At 44.6% G+C, this 20182-nt stretch overlaps 3 protein-coding genes and 1 pseudogene across 4 annotated transcripts in view; 2 read left to right on the top strand and 2 right to left on the bottom strand.

The window, feature by feature from the left end:
* Positions 1-244: 244 nt before the first annotated feature.
* On the top strand, positions 245-3305 carry LOC306922337 (uncharacterized protein). The gene is made up of 4 exons (XM_079499866.1): positions 245-465; positions 654-788; positions 2034-2199; positions 2650-3305. Exons 1-4 carry the CDS (start codon positions 351-353, stop codon positions 2765-2767), a joined length of 534 nt encoding a protein of 177 aa, XP_079355992.1. The 5' UTR covers positions 245-350; the 3' UTR covers positions 2768-3305.
* Positions 3306-4646: 1341 nt separating this feature from the next.
* LOC306921044 (cytochrome P450 2K1-like) lies at positions 4647-8813 on the bottom strand (annotated as a pseudogene). The gene is made up of 4 exons (XR_013792510.1): positions 8716-8813; positions 5826-5967; positions 5506-5690; positions 4647-5391 (listed from the first exon to the last, which is right to left on the bottom strand). The product of XR_013792510.1 is annotated as a cytochrome P450 2K1-like (transcript).
* Positions 8814-10144: 1331 nt separating this feature from the next.
* Positions 10145-11866, top strand: LOC306921317 (uncharacterized protein; the record flags this gene model as incomplete). The annotated part of the gene is made up of 2 exons (XM_079498426.1): positions 10145-10177; positions 10940-11866. 2 exons carry the CDS (start codon positions 10145-10147, stop codon positions 11864-11866), a joined length of 960 nt encoding a protein of 319 aa, XP_079354552.1.
* A 908-nt stretch (positions 11867-12774) lies between these two features.
* Positions 12775-20182, bottom strand: part of abcg2b (ATP-binding cassette, sub-family G (WHITE), member 2b) — a gene marked incomplete at its 5' end in the record, with an annotated part of 24186 nt that continues 16778 nt past the window's right edge. The window contains 7 exons of the mRNA XM_079498425.1: positions 12775-13255; positions 14405-14460; positions 16881-16970; positions 17724-17878; positions 18063-18187; positions 18479-18568; positions 19971-20122. Of these exons, the coding sequence (XP_079354551.1) occupies positions 13108-13255; positions 14405-14460; positions 16881-16970; positions 17724-17878; positions 18063-18187; positions 18479-18568; positions 19971-20122 (816 nt within the window). The 3' untranslated portion in view covers positions 12775-13107. The remainder of the gene's footprint in view (positions 13256-14404; positions 14461-16880; positions 16971-17723; positions 17879-18062; positions 18188-18478; positions 18569-19970; positions 20123-20182) is intronic.

Genomic DNA, 20182 nt, shown 5'->3' with positions numbered 1-20182 from the left:
TATTTTATTACCAAATGGACCCTTTTGTACACTCTCAGAGTTATGGGTGTCCTTGAAATTAAAATGTTTGAGAACCACTGATCCATTGCACAAAAGGGCCTTTCACACAAAGTTCGCTTAAAAGGTCCGGATCAGGGACCAAATGTTTACATTTAAGCTAAAACAGAAAAGGAATTTGCAGTGAGGCTCCACCTGATTATTTACACAGGTAATAGGTATTTTAGCCAATCAGAAGAGACTCTAATCAGCACCTCTCCAACACACCTGGTAGGTCTACAAAGTGAGCTGTTGCTGCTTCCAGAGTTTCACACCCATCCCAAATTCCTAACTTTCAAATACAACCGAGAAACATGGAGTCAGTTGAGCCGAATGCAAACAAAAATAAAAGCCTGGGTACCGAGGCTGTGGACACAGTCACAAAAATAAGTGTTCAACTTCCATCTCCTCCACCCTACTTCACACCAGGTAAGATTGTATTCATTTCTCTCCCAGTCCCAAACATAGGCTACTTGTCGAGCGATTCTTCTCTTCTGGGGGGCACGAAACTATTTGAAAAACTACTGATTTATTTAGAAAGCATTTGGTGGAACTTGCCTCAAGGTCTTAATGGGTTTAAAGTTAACATGTGCATGGTGTTGTGTGTACTTTTCCAGATGAGACAGAGAGAGGTGTGAGGAGCTACCATGTTCACCCACCCTTCATCTTCAGCCAGATTCCTCCACCACCTGCCTTCTCTTTATCTCCTGGTGGCGGCAGTTGCACAGAGACAACACGGTCATCTTTACAAGGTTCTGGTGGTCATCTTTTACATACAGTAACAGCAGTGATTCTCAAAGTGGGGTCTGGGGACCCCCAGGGGTCCTTGAAGAGGTTCCAGGGTGTCCACAGCTATTTTGTTAAGATTGCATCAAAACATACAGTATATGAAAAACATTGCGTGAGTCTTTGATGAGGGTCCCTGACGGAGATGGAGCTCTGATTCCAAATGCATATCATTTTGTGTCTTGACATGAGAATATTTGTGAACCACTGACTTAAGGGTTGCACCGAACAGATGTTCAAAGGTTTGCAGCATATTTATTATGCAACACCTGCTCATCCCATTACCAGAATCAGAGGGCCAATGTCGCTGTGTGCGTCAGCTCCTCATGGCCTGACCAGCACTCCACCTGCCTCCCAATTTGCCACAGACTCTTTATCACTTCTCTGTCTATGATCTAGGCTTATGATCCCACCTCAATGTCTTCGACTAATATCACATTTTGTACAGTTAATATAAAACACATTATTCAGGCACATTTCAGCCACCTCCTTTGCCCATTAGGACCACTGTATGCAACGTCATCAAACAGTGATGCGCACCTATGGTAACATCATTCTACAGGCCACAATGATAGTTACAGCCATCTGTTCCAATAACTGCAGTAATCGGATTGCAGAAGCATGCTGAAAGTAAAAAAAATGCATCTAGATTGTCAAATGATAATACATTTACATATATTTATGGGTAATGCTAATAATATAAATTGAAGGATGGCTAGTTTATTGTATTCTGTACATGGATGGATGGTAAAACCATTTGTAGTTCACCCCCAAATAACCTTTTATCGATTACTCACCTCATGGAGACTTGAATTCATGGATATTTAGTTTTTGTTGCATTCCTAAGCCAATTTGATGACCAGCAGTGGTTCCCTATGGAGACACAAAGGAGAGTATAGGGAGCTGGTCATCAAACTACATATGTGATGTATTCCCATGCTTTTTGTTCTTGCCTATTGTAAGTCGCTCTGGATTAAGAGCGTCTGCTAAATGCCTAAATTGTAAATTGTAAATTGTAAACTATTGGTTTAGGAATGTGACAAAAAAAGGGGGGGGGGTCTCCATGGGGTGAGTACGATTACTCACCCCATGGAGACCCCCCCCCCCCCCCCCCCCCCCTTTCTAGGGGAACTATCCCGCAACACAGGATTTTACAGTGTACCGTAGGTTATATTTTTGAATGTTGTGTCCTGTCATATTCTCTATTTCAGGCTCCTCCCTTCCAGCATCGGCCAGGTTTGTCAGCTATGAAGGGAAGTTGCTGCGTGAGTCTGGTCTGACGGCATGCCCCGCCTGTAAAACCCAGGTCAACACGGTGATCACGTACTGTGTTGGAAGACACGCATGGCTCATGTGTTTCGTGTTTGTAATTTGCGGGTGAGGAAAACTCATATGTGTGCGTACACACACACGCACACACACACACACACACACACAGTTTATGGTACTGACACGAGGACGTTATTTGATAAATGCTACTTTTGGAGACTGAATTATGGATTAACTCTGTTGTAATGCATCGCAATTTGCAGCACATTGTGAGCTTTTAGATCTGCTATTTTGTAGCCTGGACACCAGACGACCAACCAGATAACCTAAACCTGAATGTTTACTCTAAAATATTTTTTTAACCATGAAACTACTTTCTCTTGTGAGGATTAGTTCAAATTTCCTCACACTGCTAATTTCCTCAAACTTTAGGACATTGGCCCTCACAAATAAAGACGCATCACACACACACCTCTAGTTAGTTTTCATAGCCTTACAGTAGGTCACATGCATGCATTCAAGGTGTAGGTTGACCAACCTTTTTGTTTCTCCCTGTAGGGGGTTTTATGGTTGCTGTTTGATCCCATTCTTCGTCAACCATTTTAAGGATGTCTACCACACTTGCCCTCGCTGTCATCGAGTCCTTCACATACACAGGGCGACCTGCTGCTCATGACTGCTAGACACACGCGTGCACACACAGACGGGCTGCACTGCCATTAGCTGCATGTTTGGGTTTGTTTTTCTGGAAATCAGGGGTTGGTCCTGGCACCTGTAGTGTGAACTAAGTTGATAACCAAGAATTTGAATGAAAATCAACTGATAATCACCAGTAGGTGACTTATCAAGACAATGCAATCGACCTGCTGCATGTATACTGGGAGCCTACTGGCTGCGATTAGGAAACGCGGAGACGTTCGCGTTTTCCGACTAAATCTAACACTAATCTCAGTCTTAACTGACCACGTAAATCCCCTAACCTCATATCAATCTTAACCGGCCACGTAAGTCAGTTTCACTTCCGTGTTTCCTAATCGCAGCCAGTAGGCTCCAGTATACATGCCGTCGGTCGATTGCATTGCAAGTAATCTACTGGTTATCGGTTTTTAACATGCATACACATGATGGAAGGAAATTATGTTCATGTAATATTGTATTTTATCTATGTTTTGCAATGCCTAAAAAATTTAAATAAATGTTTTTGGTAAATTGTTCATTCTTCAATTGTGTTTTCTTAATACACCCCCCCCCCCCCCCCCCTCTCCATTTTCTTGGGAAAATGGAGAGAGTTTAGATTGGCTATTTTCAGCAAAGAGATTTGTATAGATTTTGGGATTGGGGAAGCCTGGTCAAATGGTTGTCAAAAGTCAAAGATTATGTGAATGATATATGGTTATTTGGCAGGAGAGGAACATACTGTCGGTGGATAAGGTACTCTCTGTGACCTTATTCACTCAAACTCTAAAAGTTAAACTTATTTCTGAAGTCTGCCTGGTCTGCCAGCTGGCATGGAGGTCATGAAGATGTTACAGAGTAACAGACCTCCCAAAAATAATGATCAAAGGAGAACTCTTGAACAAATTCCCCATACATAACAGCCCTCTGATGATCAACCTGAGGATAACCTCATACCAAAAGAAAACAGCCAGTCAAAATCTATTGCTTACAGTGCACTACAATCTACAAATTGCTTACACTGCCCCCAACCAGTTCATCACTTAAAACAGGGATATTCAACCGGGGGTCCGGGACACTGAAGGGGTCCTCAGTTACTACTATCCTATCACACAAATCTTTGTGTGATACACAAATCACCATGGGATAATTATTCTTACATTAACCACTTGAACCCTAGCATCCCGTAGAACTTTAACCAAATATAGCTATTTTCGCAAAAAGGTTTGGTGTAGAGGGGCCCTATAAGCCATATTGGCATGACAGGTCGCGAGTGGGAGACTGTGGTTTAAATCCAGCTCAGTGCTACAGTGAATCACTACATCCGTCTCTTTTTTCTTTAAACCTATTACAACCTTGAGGTCAACCCCATAATACAAAACAATATCCTGTTATAAGGTTATACATTTTCCCCGAACCCTACAATCAGACTTTTATTTTCTGGGCTTTCATGTGAATGTAATGCACACATAGATTGTGCATTACATTCACACACACTCCCATGGTGGAAGAAACCATGCACATTGGGAGCAATTAGGGATTCAGAGTCTTGCTACAAGGTCACTTCGATACTAAAGGTGGCCTTACACTAGCCGATAATCGGGCATTTTTGACGCTCGGATCGGCCCGATCAACATCAAGAATGTTTGATATTTGCTCTGCCCCGCTCCGATTATCCTGTAGTGTGTGGTGCTATCAGATTCAGGTTGGAAAAAAAACGGTTAGTGTAAGGCCACCTTAACTCCGACTCTGGAGAGCCAGGGATCGAACTACTGTAGGAACAGTTCCCAACCGGCTGTTCTACCGGCCACTCTACCCCTGAGCCACTGCCGCAACTGATCATCCAATACAGTAATGAGAAAGTATTTAAGAGACATATGCCAAATAGAAACAACTTTATTAGGTACTGGAATGCCTATTAAAGATTACATTAAAATAATTAAAATACATCTCAGTGGGTATCAGGTTCCATTCCTCAGTTGTTTGAGTGAATGTTTGTTATTATACTGTCCAAATAGTGACACAACAGTAGTTTTCTTCTATTAACATTCTATTATTTCCCATAACTTTCAAGCATAGCATAGTATGCTTGAAATACTAGTAGGGTAATTTACACCAACAGTAATACTGTACATAAGTGATGGTGATGACCATTGGTTCAAGTCCCTTTACTATCCATTATGGATGACCGTATCCGCAAAGTTTATGAGCAATGCAATAATGAAACACATGGTAAATATTCTTCAAGAACTATCCTTATATTACATTTGCAGTCGACTGACAGCACACAGCTGATGAGGTGAAGGGCCAAGGGTTAAACCTACAGCTGGCCTCAGATCCAGTTCATCCTCTGTTACCCCAGGTGGAGGAGTGAAACGAAAACGCTGGAAGAGAGAGGTGAGGAAGAGGAAGACCTCGACCCTGGCCTCCGACGGGCCGGTGTTCCGAAGGGCCGGTGTTCCGAAGGGTCGCTGTTCCGAAGGGCCGGTGTTCCGAAGGGCCGGTGTTCCGAAGGGCCGGTGTTCCGAAGGGTCGCTGTTCCGAAGGGCCGGTGTTCAGACGATGGCTTTCCCATTCAGTCTCATCATTCAGGACAGAAGTGAGTAGAGGAATCACAGGAGTTCCCTGTTCCCAGAAATAACAGGTCTATTAGGCTACATAAACCCCAACATAATGACAGGGGAACATGCTTTGCAAAAATATGTTGATTTAGAAACAAATATTTTGAAAGTTATTGACCTTCTTGATGAAATAGCCCTGGAAGGTGACATCTTGACTAGTGATGTGAGGAATTGACAGAGGAACGATGTTGGCTACTCTCTGGATCTCATGGATAACAGCGTCAGTGTAGGATAGGTTCTTCCTGTCTTCTATAAGCACCTGACGATTTCCAATTACGCTGCCAAGTTCTTCCTGAACCTGATCTGGGAAAACGGGAAAGGAATAAGCATTCTACAATAATCCTACAGTTAAAGAAGCACTTTGAATAGAATTTCACCAGAGAAAGCTATAGTATTTGTCGTCTCATATCTGTCATCAGATTTAATGTGATTGTCTACCTTGAATATGAGGGTACTTGGCCATCAACAGCAGACCCCATCTAATTGTATTTCCTGTCGTATCGGATCCAGCCCCAAACAGGTTCATCACACTGTAGACCAAGTTGTCATCATGGTAGTAGGAATCCATTATACCAGAATCCTAAGAACAGGATAAATGATAGTAATGCAAGCATTGATGGGCATAACGGCAGTGTAAAACTATTAAAACTATACCTCCAAACTTTTCTTCCGCATCAGGAAGGAATCTATAAAGCCTCTGAGCATTTGAGGGTTCAGAGTTTCCTTCAGACCGCTGATTATCCTCTTTACTTCTTCTTTATTGTCTTCTAAATTCTTCATCAGGATCCTCCAGGTATCCAAGGGCCCAGTGATGGTGGTGAATATGGAGGATATGGAACGGAGGGGGGTGTACCTGGGACGCCAGGCACACCGCTGAGCCCTCTGGAGACGTAGTGGGCTAACATCAATGAAACGTCGATGAAGAAGGGTGCCCACCTGATGACCTCAATGAAAGTCCTACACTCCATGTTCACCACTCCACTCTGACCTTGAAGAGCGCTAACTTATCATAGGGATTGAAAAATCTAGTTCTATTAGCTATACTACATTGTCTTCTAAATTCTTCATCAGGATCCTCCAGGTTTTTATCCAAGGGCCCAGCCAAGGAAAGAGATTGTACACCTATAATGCAGTACAATGCACATAATTACATTTTACAGTAAGGGTTCAACCCTAACATAACCCTAAAATACAATTAAAATTCACAGGAAAGATGAAGGGTGTTGAGTTCCATTTGTTGTACAAGAGTTCAAGTCCCTCTAGTGGTGTGGGTTGTTTTACGAGTTCAAGTACGTCCCATAACTGTCCCATTACAACCAGTTCCATGCAAAGGGAATTCAAATACGTACATTTGAATTCCCTTTATAAAATGTACTAAATAATTGACTTTAAGAGACATAATTAACTGATTTTAAAGCCTAAATACAATTTCTTATCTATCTTTTTAAGAGGAATCATGACCCGATGTTAACATAACATAACACAAACTTTTGCTTTGTTGACTTTGATTGGTTGGTAATCATTTCTATTTCTTTTAAGGGCATACAATTGATCTAATTAAAACGTATACATTTTGATTACAAGCATATTCTTTAAAAACATAGAACATTTTTAATCTCTTCAAGCTCAATTGTCTTTATACCTGAATGGCAGCTGATCCAGTAAGATGTATGGATTCATTGTATGAGTTCACCATTGCTTGGAACACAGGATCAGTGTATTCAAACCTGTCCCCATAGACAATAGCCGATATAACATTGGAAGCTGCGTAAAGCACTGCTTGGGTTGAATCAAAGGCTTTGCCTGTGACAGGATGAGGTGGATGCTGGCAAATACTGCGGCATGGTCATGCTGGACCTCCAAAAGGCTTTTGACACCGTGAACCACTCCATACTGGTTAACAAGCTAAAAGCAATTGGTTTCGATAGCACATCAGTGAGCTGGATGCAATCCTACCTGGAGGGGAGAGAACAGATGGTGGAGGTGAATGGAACACTGTCCCCCCCCCCCCCTCCCAGTGAGCTGTGGCGTTCCACAAGGAAGCATACTAGCTGTTCCTAATATATGTTAACGACATGACTTCAGCTTGTGACTGCAACTTGTTCCTGTTCGCAGATGACTCAGCACTGCTAGTCTCGGACAGGAACAAACTGCAGGTTGAAAAGGCCCTCAGCTCTGAACTCGGTAGAATCTGCACCTGGCTCGCTGATAACAAACTATCTTTACACCTGGGAAAAACTGAATCCATTCTCTTTGGCTCTAATAGTAATCTCAGCAAGGCAAATGGCTTCTTGGTTAGAGTGGGTGACAATGTTATCACACGTAAAGATGAAATTACCTACCTAGGTTCCATCCTGGAGGCTAATCTTTCCGGTGATAAAATGGCCACCAACGTAATCAAAAAGGTCAACCAAAGAACAAGATTCCTCTACAGGATCTCCTCACTGGTCAACAAAAACACCTTGAAGACCTTAACAGGAGCCCTTGTACAAGGTTTCTTTGACTATGCATGCACCTCCTGGTACCACAGCACCTCAAAGGCCCTTAAAACTAGGCTCCAGACTTCCCAAAACAAACTGGTCAGGCTCCTACTTGACCTCGCCCCCCGAACCCACCTCACCCCTGCCCACTTCGACAGGCTGGAATGGCTTATGGTCGACGACAGAGTACAGCATCTTGCAATGGGTCTGGTCCACAAGATTCGATACACCACCAAGATACCCATGTACCTGTCTAGATACTTCCTTAATGTTAACGAAGTCCACACCCACAACACCAGAGGGAGTGCAACGAACCATGTACAACCCAGATTCGGCACAAACAAGGGACTAAATTCTTTTCGCTCCTATGCCACCAAAATGTGGAACGCCCTACCAACAGTCATTAAGACATGCGAATCCCTTGACTCCTTCAAAACCGCTCTCAAAGGGCACCTACGGACGGCTGCAATTCGAAACTGGCCTCCGTAAAATCTGAATCCCCCCCCCACCGCCCACCCCTTTTTCCCCTCACTGTATATGTTTCTTTTCCCTTTTTACCTCCATTATGATGAATTCCTTTTCTGTTCTTTGTCTATATAGAAGTGTCTATTTGTACGTCTCTAAATGTTTTTGATGAATTGAACATGGTGGACCCTATTGGAAACAAGTGTAATGCTTAATTGGGTCGTCCACTCACAGTTAACAGCCTTTGTATTGAGTTTGTGCTTGAAATGTACTGTAATTCTGCAAACTCCATATAGCTCTATATGCCGCAGCAAGAGCAGTAAGGCTATGGACCAGAGCTAGTGTTGCATTATGATTTCCACAACAGTAATTGATTTGATTACCTCCATGTTTTTCAAATGTATCAATCAGGTAATGACATTCATTCCTGTATGATTTTCTCTTCACTCATCCTCTTTCCCATGCCAGTCTCTCAGGTTAGTCAAGGCAAAGCGCCTCATCTCTTTCCAGGACTCAACAAAACAATGCCTAGTATGTACAGTACACACACAAAAATAAACATTTGTAACCTTTTCCAGTGCATTAAATATGTGACAAAAATTGAGCTACACAAAACAACAAACAGAACATTACCATGTCCTTTATTATAATCATGGAATACAGGAGTGATCTCTCTGTCTCCAAACTCCTCAGCGTAGTTGACCAGAGCCTGTTTGACTGTCTTGTATCCTGCCAGGACCACTACTTTCTTATGTCCAAGGTGGATTGTGAACACTGCTCCATATTTCTTGGACAACTAGAGATAAAAATGTGAGATGTTTGATATGATGCTCTAGAGGTTTATCCAGACTCAAGAGGTTGAGTCTGGATAAATACAGTACATTGCTGGCCATAGGCTACTGTATTATGAATATATGTTGACTCATTGAAATATACAATCTGTTCTAATTTCCAAAACAAAGCAACATAATATTAGTTACTAAGTAAAATGTCTTACATAACAAAGGGAGGTGTGTAGACTACTGAGATCCAACTGCAGTAAGTTTCCAAGCAGAGGCAGATAGGTCTGGGTCCTGGAGGTTCATTTCTTTGTTCCTGGGTCCTGGAGGACAGCAGGTAGAGAGCAAACAGGAAAACAACAGCTCCCAGCAGCATGACTGAACTCTGGGAGACTGGAAAAGACGATCTTCTAAAGGACATCGTACTCAACAAACCCTCAACTTGCGTCCCTGTCAGTGAGCTAGGCAAATTGTGCTTCCCCCTTCCCCTTCCCTCCTCAACACAAGTAACTCCCTTTGTTTGTGGCAGCTGGAGGTAATAAGCTTAATTTTGGGTGCGTTTCATTTTAGAGTACAATAAGCAGCAGTCCTCTTCTATCCCGGAATTGATTGTGCAGTGTTATTCTTTTGTTATTATTATTATTTTATCCTTTATTTACCCAGGGTAGTATGTAGCTGAGCACAAGTGCTCATTTTCAGCAACACCCTGCACATATAAACACACACATTAAAACCTGGGAGCTGACCAGTACAACCACAGTCTTATACCGTTGGTCATGCACTAAGCAGCTCCAGGGGGAGCAGTTGGGGGTTCAGTGCCTTGCTCAGGGGCACTTCAGCAGTGTTGGGTGAGTGATGACAACACTGCGGTGGCTGCAGTTTGAGTGACTCAATTGAGTCTCCTACTGCCAATTATTGGCTTAGGAATGCGAGTAATTGATAGAAAATACGTCATTTTTGTGGTGAACTCCTGTGAAATGCTGACATTTTTACCATTGAGCTAATAGAGCAGGCTTGCATCCTGAGGTGACACATGACCTTTGACATGATCTCAGTAGAAGAGCAGGTAGACCAAATATACAACCACCGCAATTGTAGTTATACAAATTGGAGTTATATTGTATTAACATACTCTACCATACAGATTGAACAAAATTGAATTTTATTCATAAAAAAACTGCTACAACATAGACTCCTGAAAAATGTACACCACTATGATGAAGTGGATGAAGATCAGCAAAATCTAAAATATTTAGCTGTAATTTTACAGCATGTGTGGATCATGTGTGCATGTGTGGATCATGTGTGGATCATGTGTGCATGTGTATACCTATGCACACTTGCACACGTGCATATTATAGGTAACGTAACGTGCTCTCAGTGTTGACTTCAGGGGATTATTAGTGTTTTAAGTCTTTGAGCCTTTAATTGAGTAAAGGCAATCCATGTGAGAGGATCTCTCTCTCTCTCTCTCTCTCTCTCACACACACACACACACACACACACACACACACACACACACACACACACACACACACACACACACACACACACACACACACACACACACACACACACACACACACACACACACACATCATGCTGTAGAGGCCATCGTATAGGGGCATAAGAACTGGAACAGGACCGCCTCAACAGCCACAGTCCTATAAGGTGACAGGTGCATTAAGGGGTGCCTGCGGGACAACCCCAGAGGCAACACGCCACCAGCCTGCTGAGCTGACCCTGTATGGCCCAAGATGCAACGGAACATCGTTTTATCCTCTGCAACACAGCTCGCTCCTTGATACCATCTGCTTTTCTCCTCCAGCATTTCAACAGCAAAACACTGTTTATCTCCTACCTGCTGCTGTGTATTGCTAAGATGCCCTTCATTCCACCTGTGTCGATCACACGCTCGCGTTCTACCCCCGTGCCTGCAGGACTGACAGGGAAAGTGAGACCCATGATGATCGTCCCCTTGGCCAGGACTAAGGAGCCGGTGGAAAACCAGGGCAGCTCAGTGACGGAGAGGCTGGCGTCGAACCTGAGGCACCTGGGGAAGAAGAGCCAGCCCAGGAGTCGCCTGCCGACTAGCAAGGCGATGTCGGGGTCGGGATTAAACGCTAAGTGTAAGGGCCATTGGCTGTCCTCGTCCAAGAGGCTCTCAGGAACCATCCCTGCCTCCTGCTCTGGTGGGTCAATTTCTAAGACACCGCAGTGCAGCCACGGCAGCCTGGAGTCTGCCCTCTTCAAGGGCGAACCCCAGGTGATGGTCAAAAGTAGGTATCATGAGGAGGAGGATGGGGCCCGCTTCACACTGACTCTCACACCAGAGGCTGTTCTGCTGCTGCAGCGGCGAAGCAACGAGAGACAGCAATGCTTGGCGGCCAGGAACGCCATCACCGGGGAAGCCAACGTAACCAGTGGCCCCACAGATGCCCGGCACAGGCGGGAAAGTGTCTCCAAGCGGCATCAACCAGCGGCGAAACATGGCACGCTGAGCAGCAGAGCTGCTGTGAAAAACAGTGACATCATCCTACCGGGAGATGTCAGCTCACTGGTGAAGATCTCACTCCTCAACGAGCGGCATAAGTACGACGATGTGGAGTACGAGGAAGAGGAGGAAGACTGTGGCGTTGATGAGCGCGTGGTGCTGAAGTGCACCGAGTGGCTCCGCGGGTTGGAAAACGCCCCGGTAACTGTGGGTACCACCGGCCTCCACAACGTTGGTGGAACCAGTTTGAAAAGCTTCTGAAGGTCAAAATGAAAGTTGACATGGAACGTGAGTTTTGCTCTTGAAGTCTGGACGGGACCTGATGTCAACTCTAGTTTTTCAGTTGGTAACTCATGTGTACTGTCTCTGTGATATTCACGTGGCTTTCGTTTGTACATGGCTGTATTTTTAATGAACTAAGACACTGTATGAAAACCGTTACGGGTCCATTTGATTCCATTTGTACACTCACACTCACACATTTTGTAACCATGCTGATTGGAATGCGTTATGTACACAGGCTTTCAATGTCTGGGACGCGCCAGGGAGTGATGGGGGGGGGGGGGGGGGGGGGTGATGGGGGGAGTGATGGCACTTGAAATATTCAAAGAATGAACAACGAAATGCGTTTTTTATATATCACTGTGTTTGCGCTGTGCCGGAAGGTTCACAAATAAAAAAATCTTCAATGAACATTCTGATTATTAGGCAATTAGCCCATTTCAGACAATTAGAATTCCATTCCTGACTATTAAGAAAATATGCTATATATTTATTACATTTTCTGTAAATCTGTGTGATCATTTTGAGAGTGAAACAGATGATGATGTGTGATCTCTCGTGTGTAAGCAGCTTTGTAAATAAGATGTTTACGTGTGTCTGTGCTGAACATTCTCTCGTGTACATGCCAAACGTGCTCAATGGCAGCTTATGCAGTCTGTAAGTGCTACAACACGTGCTCGTGTGTGTGTGTGTGTGTGTGTGTGTGTGTGTGTGTGTGTGTGTGTGTGTGTGTGTGTGTGTGTGTGAAAGAGAGATAGTGAGATACTGTATACCAAGGGTGTGTGGTGTTTATTGTATCATACATAAATAAAATATTCAATGCTACTCATACCGTACATCAGAGATAAATATTTATTTTGTACAAATATCATGGAAAAATATTTCTTCACAGACTTCTAAACATGTATTTCCGCTTTTACCCTCCAAACGACTGTAGTATGAATTTGGTTTGTGCATGTGTAATTCTTTTCATAATGTGCAGGTTGTTTATAGTATTGATAGACTGAACCGCATTGAACTCTTGACAGAGGGATTGCTAGACTTATCTACACAACACAGAGTATGTAGACAGCAGGTTTGTTATAAATTAATTAGTTTGAACTAAAACAAACACAAATCTTTGTTAATATTTCGCCGCTGACAGAGAGACAAATACAGACAGACCGAGACAGTGGGACAGAGAGACAAAGAGAGACAGAGGAACAGAGAGAGGGGCTGCATCATTTCCAGCGGTTGATTCGTCGCAGCTGAACGTAGGACAGCACCATGCAGACCGTTATGATGCCAGAGAGAGCCACGTGGTTCTGCCAGAACCCCCAGCTAGAGTAGTCTATCCCCTGTGACCGTAGAAACATCTCCCCTGTAATGCTGCAGCAAGGACACACAAAGGTATGCAGGGGTCAAGGGTGCAACGGTCAATCAATGGCAGTGGTTCTCTGCCACCAAAATGTGGAATGCCCTGACGCAGTCCATTAAAGGATGTGTAACACCGGCCTCTTTTAAAATCGGCCTGAAAAGAAATCCATCAGGAAGAGACCACAAGGTAAACAAGTCCCTGGGACGTTTTTTGTGGTATCCTTTTAGCCTTAAAGTGCTTATTTTTAATTATGTAATTATGTAGGACACAAGAAACACTTTTCTGTGGTGTTTATGTGTGTAATATATATATATATATATATATATATATATATATATATTACACACGTAAAAATAACGAAAATACATTGTATGGATGCATCTGGGACGTATACCCTCAGTGATGTATCCCAAGGTCATCGGGGTTTCGCGTCTCGCGAACATCATACCCCTCACTCAGGTGACCCAGCCGGGGTGATCAAGTCCCGACTTACGTCCCAGTAGCTACCCTCGATCAGACCCACTAGGGAAGGACCAGGGCCACACAATCCGTTGGAACCACTCCGGAACTACTATGCCGGGACTGAGAGGTACAATTCTGGCATGTGGAGGGACTAGGCTCTGTGGGTTGCCTCCTGTCCGGGCCCCTCCTACGTCTCACCAGGTCCACTCCTGCTCTCACTAGGAGTACAGCGAGGACCTGTGCGTTGCACCAGACTCCCAGCACCAGACACTTCATTCAGGAGTGGTGGATTCTTGAGCCGCAATGGTTCTGCAGGCTCCACCTGGGCAACGGTAGCACTGCAGGCTCCACTTGCGGCTCGAATGGCCCTCCTAAAGGCCTCATTGAAGGTTTCCTGGTGCCATGTTCATGACCAAAAACCTGTCATGAAAATGTGGTCTCACTTCCTTCCTTGACTACAAAATTCAGCAATCCAGTCAAACCCTAGTCAAACACACAGACTTCATTATTTTGTGTGTGTGTGTGTGTGTGTGTGTGTGTGTGTGTGTGTGTGTGTGTGTGTGTGTGTGTGTGTGTGTGTGTGTGTGTGTGTGTGTGTGTGTGTGTGTGTGTGTGTGTGTGTGTGTGTGTGTGTGTGTGTGTGTGTGTGCGTGCGCATGTGCGCGTGTGCGTGCAGGGGTGTACTGTAGGTTACTCACAAAGAGGTGTTGCTGCTATAGAACTTCTGGCCTGTAAACTCATTGATGAACACGGCCTGAGAACAGAAGAGAGGTGATGTTGAAAAAAAAACATCAGCCTGATGAACCCGGATGCACACGCACGCACGCACACGCGCACGCGCACACGCACACGCACACGCACACGCACACGCACACGATGCACTGTAACAGTCCTTCTCAACTTTAATTTTTTTAGCTCTAAAGCTAGCTTATTTCAAACAATCCTCAAGGGTATACACTATACAGCAACTTGCAATGGGCCTGGCCGCCAGCCGCCTGCTCTTCAAGATACTCAAGGGACCAGTGGCCATGTGCTGTACTGTCAAACAGAGTTTCAAAAGAGAAAAGGGAACAACACCAGATGGAGCTCCACTGATCTCATTCCCCCCAGAAGCCCAGGTTCGGTACAAAGTACAAACATGAATACATTTTACAATTATGCCACCAAAATGTGGAATTCCCTACCACCAGCCATCAAAAAGTATGGCTGCTTGCCTACCCCAAAGTTATTGTTTTTTAAATCTTAATTCCATGATTTCAGTTTAGTTTTGATTTGTTTTTGAAGTTTTCTACCTGAATTAAGTTTTTATGTTGCGGTGGAGGTGGTGGTGGACATTTAAGAGTGAATTACAGCACTCCACCACCCCTCTCGTGACCTACCTTTTCCTCCCCAGGTGGGAGGGGTTGGGAGGGAGCGCAGCGACTTGTGATTGGGTGAAACGGGCCAACAGTGGGGTATGGGAAGCGTATATCTATTCTACGTCCGAGCATAGACATGGTAACGCCCCGCCTGCCTCTGATTGGCCTACCGACCCTACTGACACTGCCCTTCTAGCCCGTCTAGCCCATAGAGTATATAAAGGATAGAGACCGAACTGGAGCACTAGCCCCGCCCCCAAGCTATTCATTTCGATGAAGTTGCTCAGTGGCGTTTTGAAGCACCCGGAAGACTGCCGGAAGTACCTCCTCCGGACCTCAAATTTGAGGTCCGGGGTGACGTATGGGTGACGTAGGGAGTGATGGTCCTACGTGTCCGTGCACGGGTCCGCCTGCAGTCCTTCCTCTTACCACTAGGGCCCAGAGCTTCAACGTTGGAGCGCCTCACTGGCCCCTTGGTCTAGCCCCCATGGTCTCACCAGACTGTCCTCCGATACGCCAGGTTACTCCGTGGTGGGAAATAATACAAGTACAAGAGAATAACTAAACTAAACTTGTGCTGTTTGCTTTGATTGAATGTACTATATGTGGTTGGATGTGGCTGTGTTCTAAATTAAAGTGTTAGCGTTAAACTAAATACTATTATACTAAAAAAGATAAAGATCAGGGGAAAAGAGAGTCACATTTTACAAGAACGTTTTACACTACAATAATGTTTCAAGTTTACACATGTATACAAATAAACAGGCCAACGGCATAAACAATATTAGTTTGCCTCTTCTACAAAAATAAAAGTTACTGTCGCGCGTGCCAAGCTGTCATTCTCAAGTCTTGTATTATATCGCACTTGTATTATTTATTTATTTCCCACCACGGAGTAACCTCGCGGCAGACTACCCAGCATGTATCTTCCACCTCGGAGGAAACTCTGGTAAGGCTGGCAGTGTCGGTAGGCCATTCAGAGGCAGGCGGGGCGTTACCATGTCTATGCTCGGACGTAGAATAGATATACGCGGTAGGGAGCGTTCCGCTGTGTTCATTGTGGGGGGGGGATTTACTATTCTGACTATTCGGCTTGCACCTCGAACGGCGCCGAGTCAGCTGCAGTGAACTTTGCAAGGTTCAACGTGGCAACTCGCTCGCTTTAGCTCGCTCAGTGGCGTCTCTCGTGGCTCAAGTTCGTTTGAGAAGGCGTGCCACCGTCGCGGTCTGGGGCGAAAGTCCCGCCCACCCATGGAGGAAAAAGGCCTAGATAGCCTCTCCTTCACTACCCAGTACACCACAGCATCACAAGTCAAAAAGGCCTAGATAGCCTCTCCTTCACTACCCAGTACACCACAGCATCACAAGTCTTACATCCAGTCTAGCCTCTCCTTCACTACCCAGTACACCACAGCATCACAAGGCTTACATCCAGTCCATATAAAGGCCTAGATAGCCTCTCCTTCACTACCCAGTACACCACAGCATCACGAGTCTTACATCCAGTCCATATAAAGGCCTAGATAGCCTCTCCTTCACTACCCAGTACACCACAGCATCACAAGTCTTACATCCAGTCCATATAAAGGCCTAGATAGCCTCTCCTTCACTACCCAGTACACCACAGCATCACGAGTCTTACATCCAGTCCATATAAAGGCCTAGATAGCCTCTCCTTCACTACCCAGTACACCACAGCATCACAAGTCTTACATCCAGTCTAGCCTCTCCTTCACTACCCAGTACACCACAGCATCACAAGGCCTAGATAGCCTCTCCTTCACTACCCAGTACACCACAGCATCACGAGTCTTACATCCAGTCCATATTTGAATATGCTGATCCACTGCAGCCACGACAGCCAGTTCAGCATGGAGTTCAGATTGACCAGGAACCCCCCAAATACCTTAAGGAAAGGGAAGATATAGCAGGATGTAGAGGCAGTGAGACAAAACTGGACAGAATACTGCTAATACAGTACGTCTGTACGTATCAGTCGTGACACACTGTTTGTGTCTAGATGTTTTTAGCAGGCTAGTATAGTTGCATGATGTGAAAAACCTGTCAACATCTGGGCAGCTTTTTATGCCAATTAAGAGTGGCTAGGCTTAAAACAAATTGAAAACCAGTGGAACTATTAATAATGAATGAACAAGGTGGGGAGGGTAATCCATGATAAGATACTACGACCAGCTCTCCATTTGCATTTGGAAATAGTACAGTTTGAAAAGATTGTAATTTGTTTGTGGGCCAGGTACAGTAGCTAACTGGCATCAGTTACAGCTGATGCTAATTTCCCAAAGGCATGGTTACAATTACAAAAATGAATCTCACAAAGGTAGGAACATTGTATGAACCTATTAAAACATGAGGCTGTTTCTACAAATGTCTTCAGTTTTCTGAAAGAGCTTTATATTTTTTTAAACATATTCAGAGAAGAAAGCACAGTTTGTCATGTTTTTCCGCAAATAGCAGATCTAAGCTCATATCTTTTAATATCCATTCCAAAGTATAAAATAATCGTTATAGTGGTTACAATATAAAATGACAAAGATGCGTTCCCGGTTTTAATGGGTTAAACTGTGTAAAACAGAACCGTAATTGAAGAACAAGTCAAAGGATTATGACCATGATGTTAAAGTGCGTTTCTGTGTCTCACCATCATAAAGACGAAGGGCAGAGCAATGAGGATGTTGGCCATGGCGAAGGAGGAGACACTAGCGGAGACCAGGAAGGCCAGGCTGACCCCGGCCAGGCTGACCAGACTCATGGTCAACGCAAAGCACAGGAAGGCAGTGAACGCTGGCTTCAGACCTGGATGTGTGGGTGGAGTAAAGAGTGAGAACGCTAGCAAACAAAGTGTGTGTGTGTGTGTGTGTGTGTGTGTGTGTGTGTGTGTGTGTGTGTGTGTGTGTGTGTGTGTGTGTGTGTGTGTGTGTGTGTGTGTGTGTGTGTGTGTGTGTGTGTGTGTGTGTGTGTGTGTGTGTGTGGACATTACCCATCATATAGTAGGCGATGGCTGAGAAGATGAAGATGGGAACTATGCGGTTTGGGAATAGATCAGCAAAGATCTTGGACAGGAAGTAGACCGAGGTACGGTAATACCCACTGGAGTTCTCGTGGCTGGAGCAAGACACGCACAAAGTCACGCACGCACACACATGCACACACAAGATTTACATGTTAGTCAAACTGTATAGCTCATACCTTATGTACAGAATAATGAAGATTATTTTGGTCTCAAAAAATATTTGGTGAATCATTATATCACACATACACGTAATACCAACACGCACGCACATACGCACGCACGCACGCACGCACGCACGCACGCACGCACGCACGCACGCACGCACGCACGCACGCACGCACGCACGCACGCACACACACAGTCTATCTCTCTCATAACCTCACATGAAAATGGCCCTCTCGTTGATAAAGAGTTCAACGGCAGAGAGGTTCCCAAACACCATGTTGATGATAAGGAAGAAGAATGCACCACTCCTACAGAAAGACAGAAACGGAGAGACACACACACACACACACACACACACACACACACACACACACACACACACACACACACACACACACACACACACACACACACACACACAGATAGCATTATCTGAGTGTGATTATCTCCATTGATGAACAATCTTCTCCTCACACCTTTGCTCTTGCACGTGTTGTAAACCCGTAAGAAATGACCCTAAAAATAATCGGACATCGGTCAAAATGTCATAATCCTGCACCCCTAATCTGTGTCATTATTCATTTTAGCTACATATACCATATAGCAACGTATTTTTTCAGAAAACCGTTACGAATTAGAAGGCATCAATTTCGTTGCAAACACCTCTTATTTCCATATGTTTGAGGGGCGCTAGCCCCTCCTCTACCCAGCTTTGTGTGTTTATGTATAGCGATGATTTGTTTGGCTGAGCAGCCCATAGCGATGATTTGATTGGCTGAGCAAAGTACGTATTGAGGATAAAAAGTGAGGACAGAAAAGTGAAGACGGAAAAGTGAAGACGCAAATTAAATTGCGATTGGCCGGAATGAGATGATGTATGATGATGTATGATGATAAGAGCGCCCCTCACTTCACACGGGTGTGATTTTTTAATTAATTAACGCCCTACTTGATCACACTAAAGTGTCACAAAACAGGATTGTGTCAAAGGTCAAAGGTCATGGCTCACCTATAGACACAGGATCTAAACGTCTCAATAGAAGAGCAGTGAGACCAAATACAACCACCTAAATTGTATAAGTTATTATTGTATTAACATACTCTACCATACAGAGTGTTCAAATGGAACCAAATGGACCCGTGGTTCCATTTGTACACTCTCAGAGTTAAGGGGGTCCTTGTAAATAAAACATTTGAAAACCACTAGTAGTTGGACTCCTAATATAACATATTAGTAACGTAGTAAATATAAGTGTCATATTCTGAAGAAAACCTGGACTACTTCAGTAAGTAGGTCTTGTGATCAAAATAAGATGGTGTGTAAAAAAGAAAATCTAAAATTGGCCACGGACACATTGTCTGTATGGACATGATACAGACCCCTGGTTCTGGCCCATTGTTTGGGCAAACACCCTGCCCTATAGACTTGATGGCCCCTGGTTCTGGCCCATTGTTTGGGCAAACACCCTGCCCTATAGACTTGATGGCCCCTGGTTCTGGCCCATTGTTTGGGCAAACACCCTGCCCTATAGACTTGATGGACCCTGGTTCTGGCCCATTGTTTGGGCAAACACCCTGCCCTATAGACTTGATGGCCCCTGGTTCTGGCCCATTGTTATGGCAAACACCCTGCCCTATAGACGTTGTCCTGATGGAGATATCAGAGAATTCTTGTAACAACGCAGAATGGGCTTCAGTGGTTCACTCTACCTGTTCTGTATGGCCTCTGGAAGCATTAAGTTCATCTGGAAATAAATCAGTCCCACCAGCAGAGCAAAGAAGATGTTGAGACCCATCTGGGCGTAGGAGGTCTGGGGGTTCCTCAGGAAGTTCAGCACTGTGCGTCCATTCACCACACGCATCTAACAAACGCACGCACGCACGCACGCACGCACGCACGCACGCACGCACGCACGCACGCA

This window comes from Electrona antarctica, assembly GCF_951216825.1.
Source record: "Electrona antarctica genome assembly, chromosome: 4".
In the NCBI taxonomy this organism is placed as follows: Eukaryota; Metazoa; Chordata; class Actinopteri; order Myctophiformes; family Myctophidae; genus Electrona; species Electrona antarctica.
The sequence above is the reverse complement of the archived record's forward strand: the minus strand, read 5'-3'. Positions and strand labels throughout refer to the sequence as shown.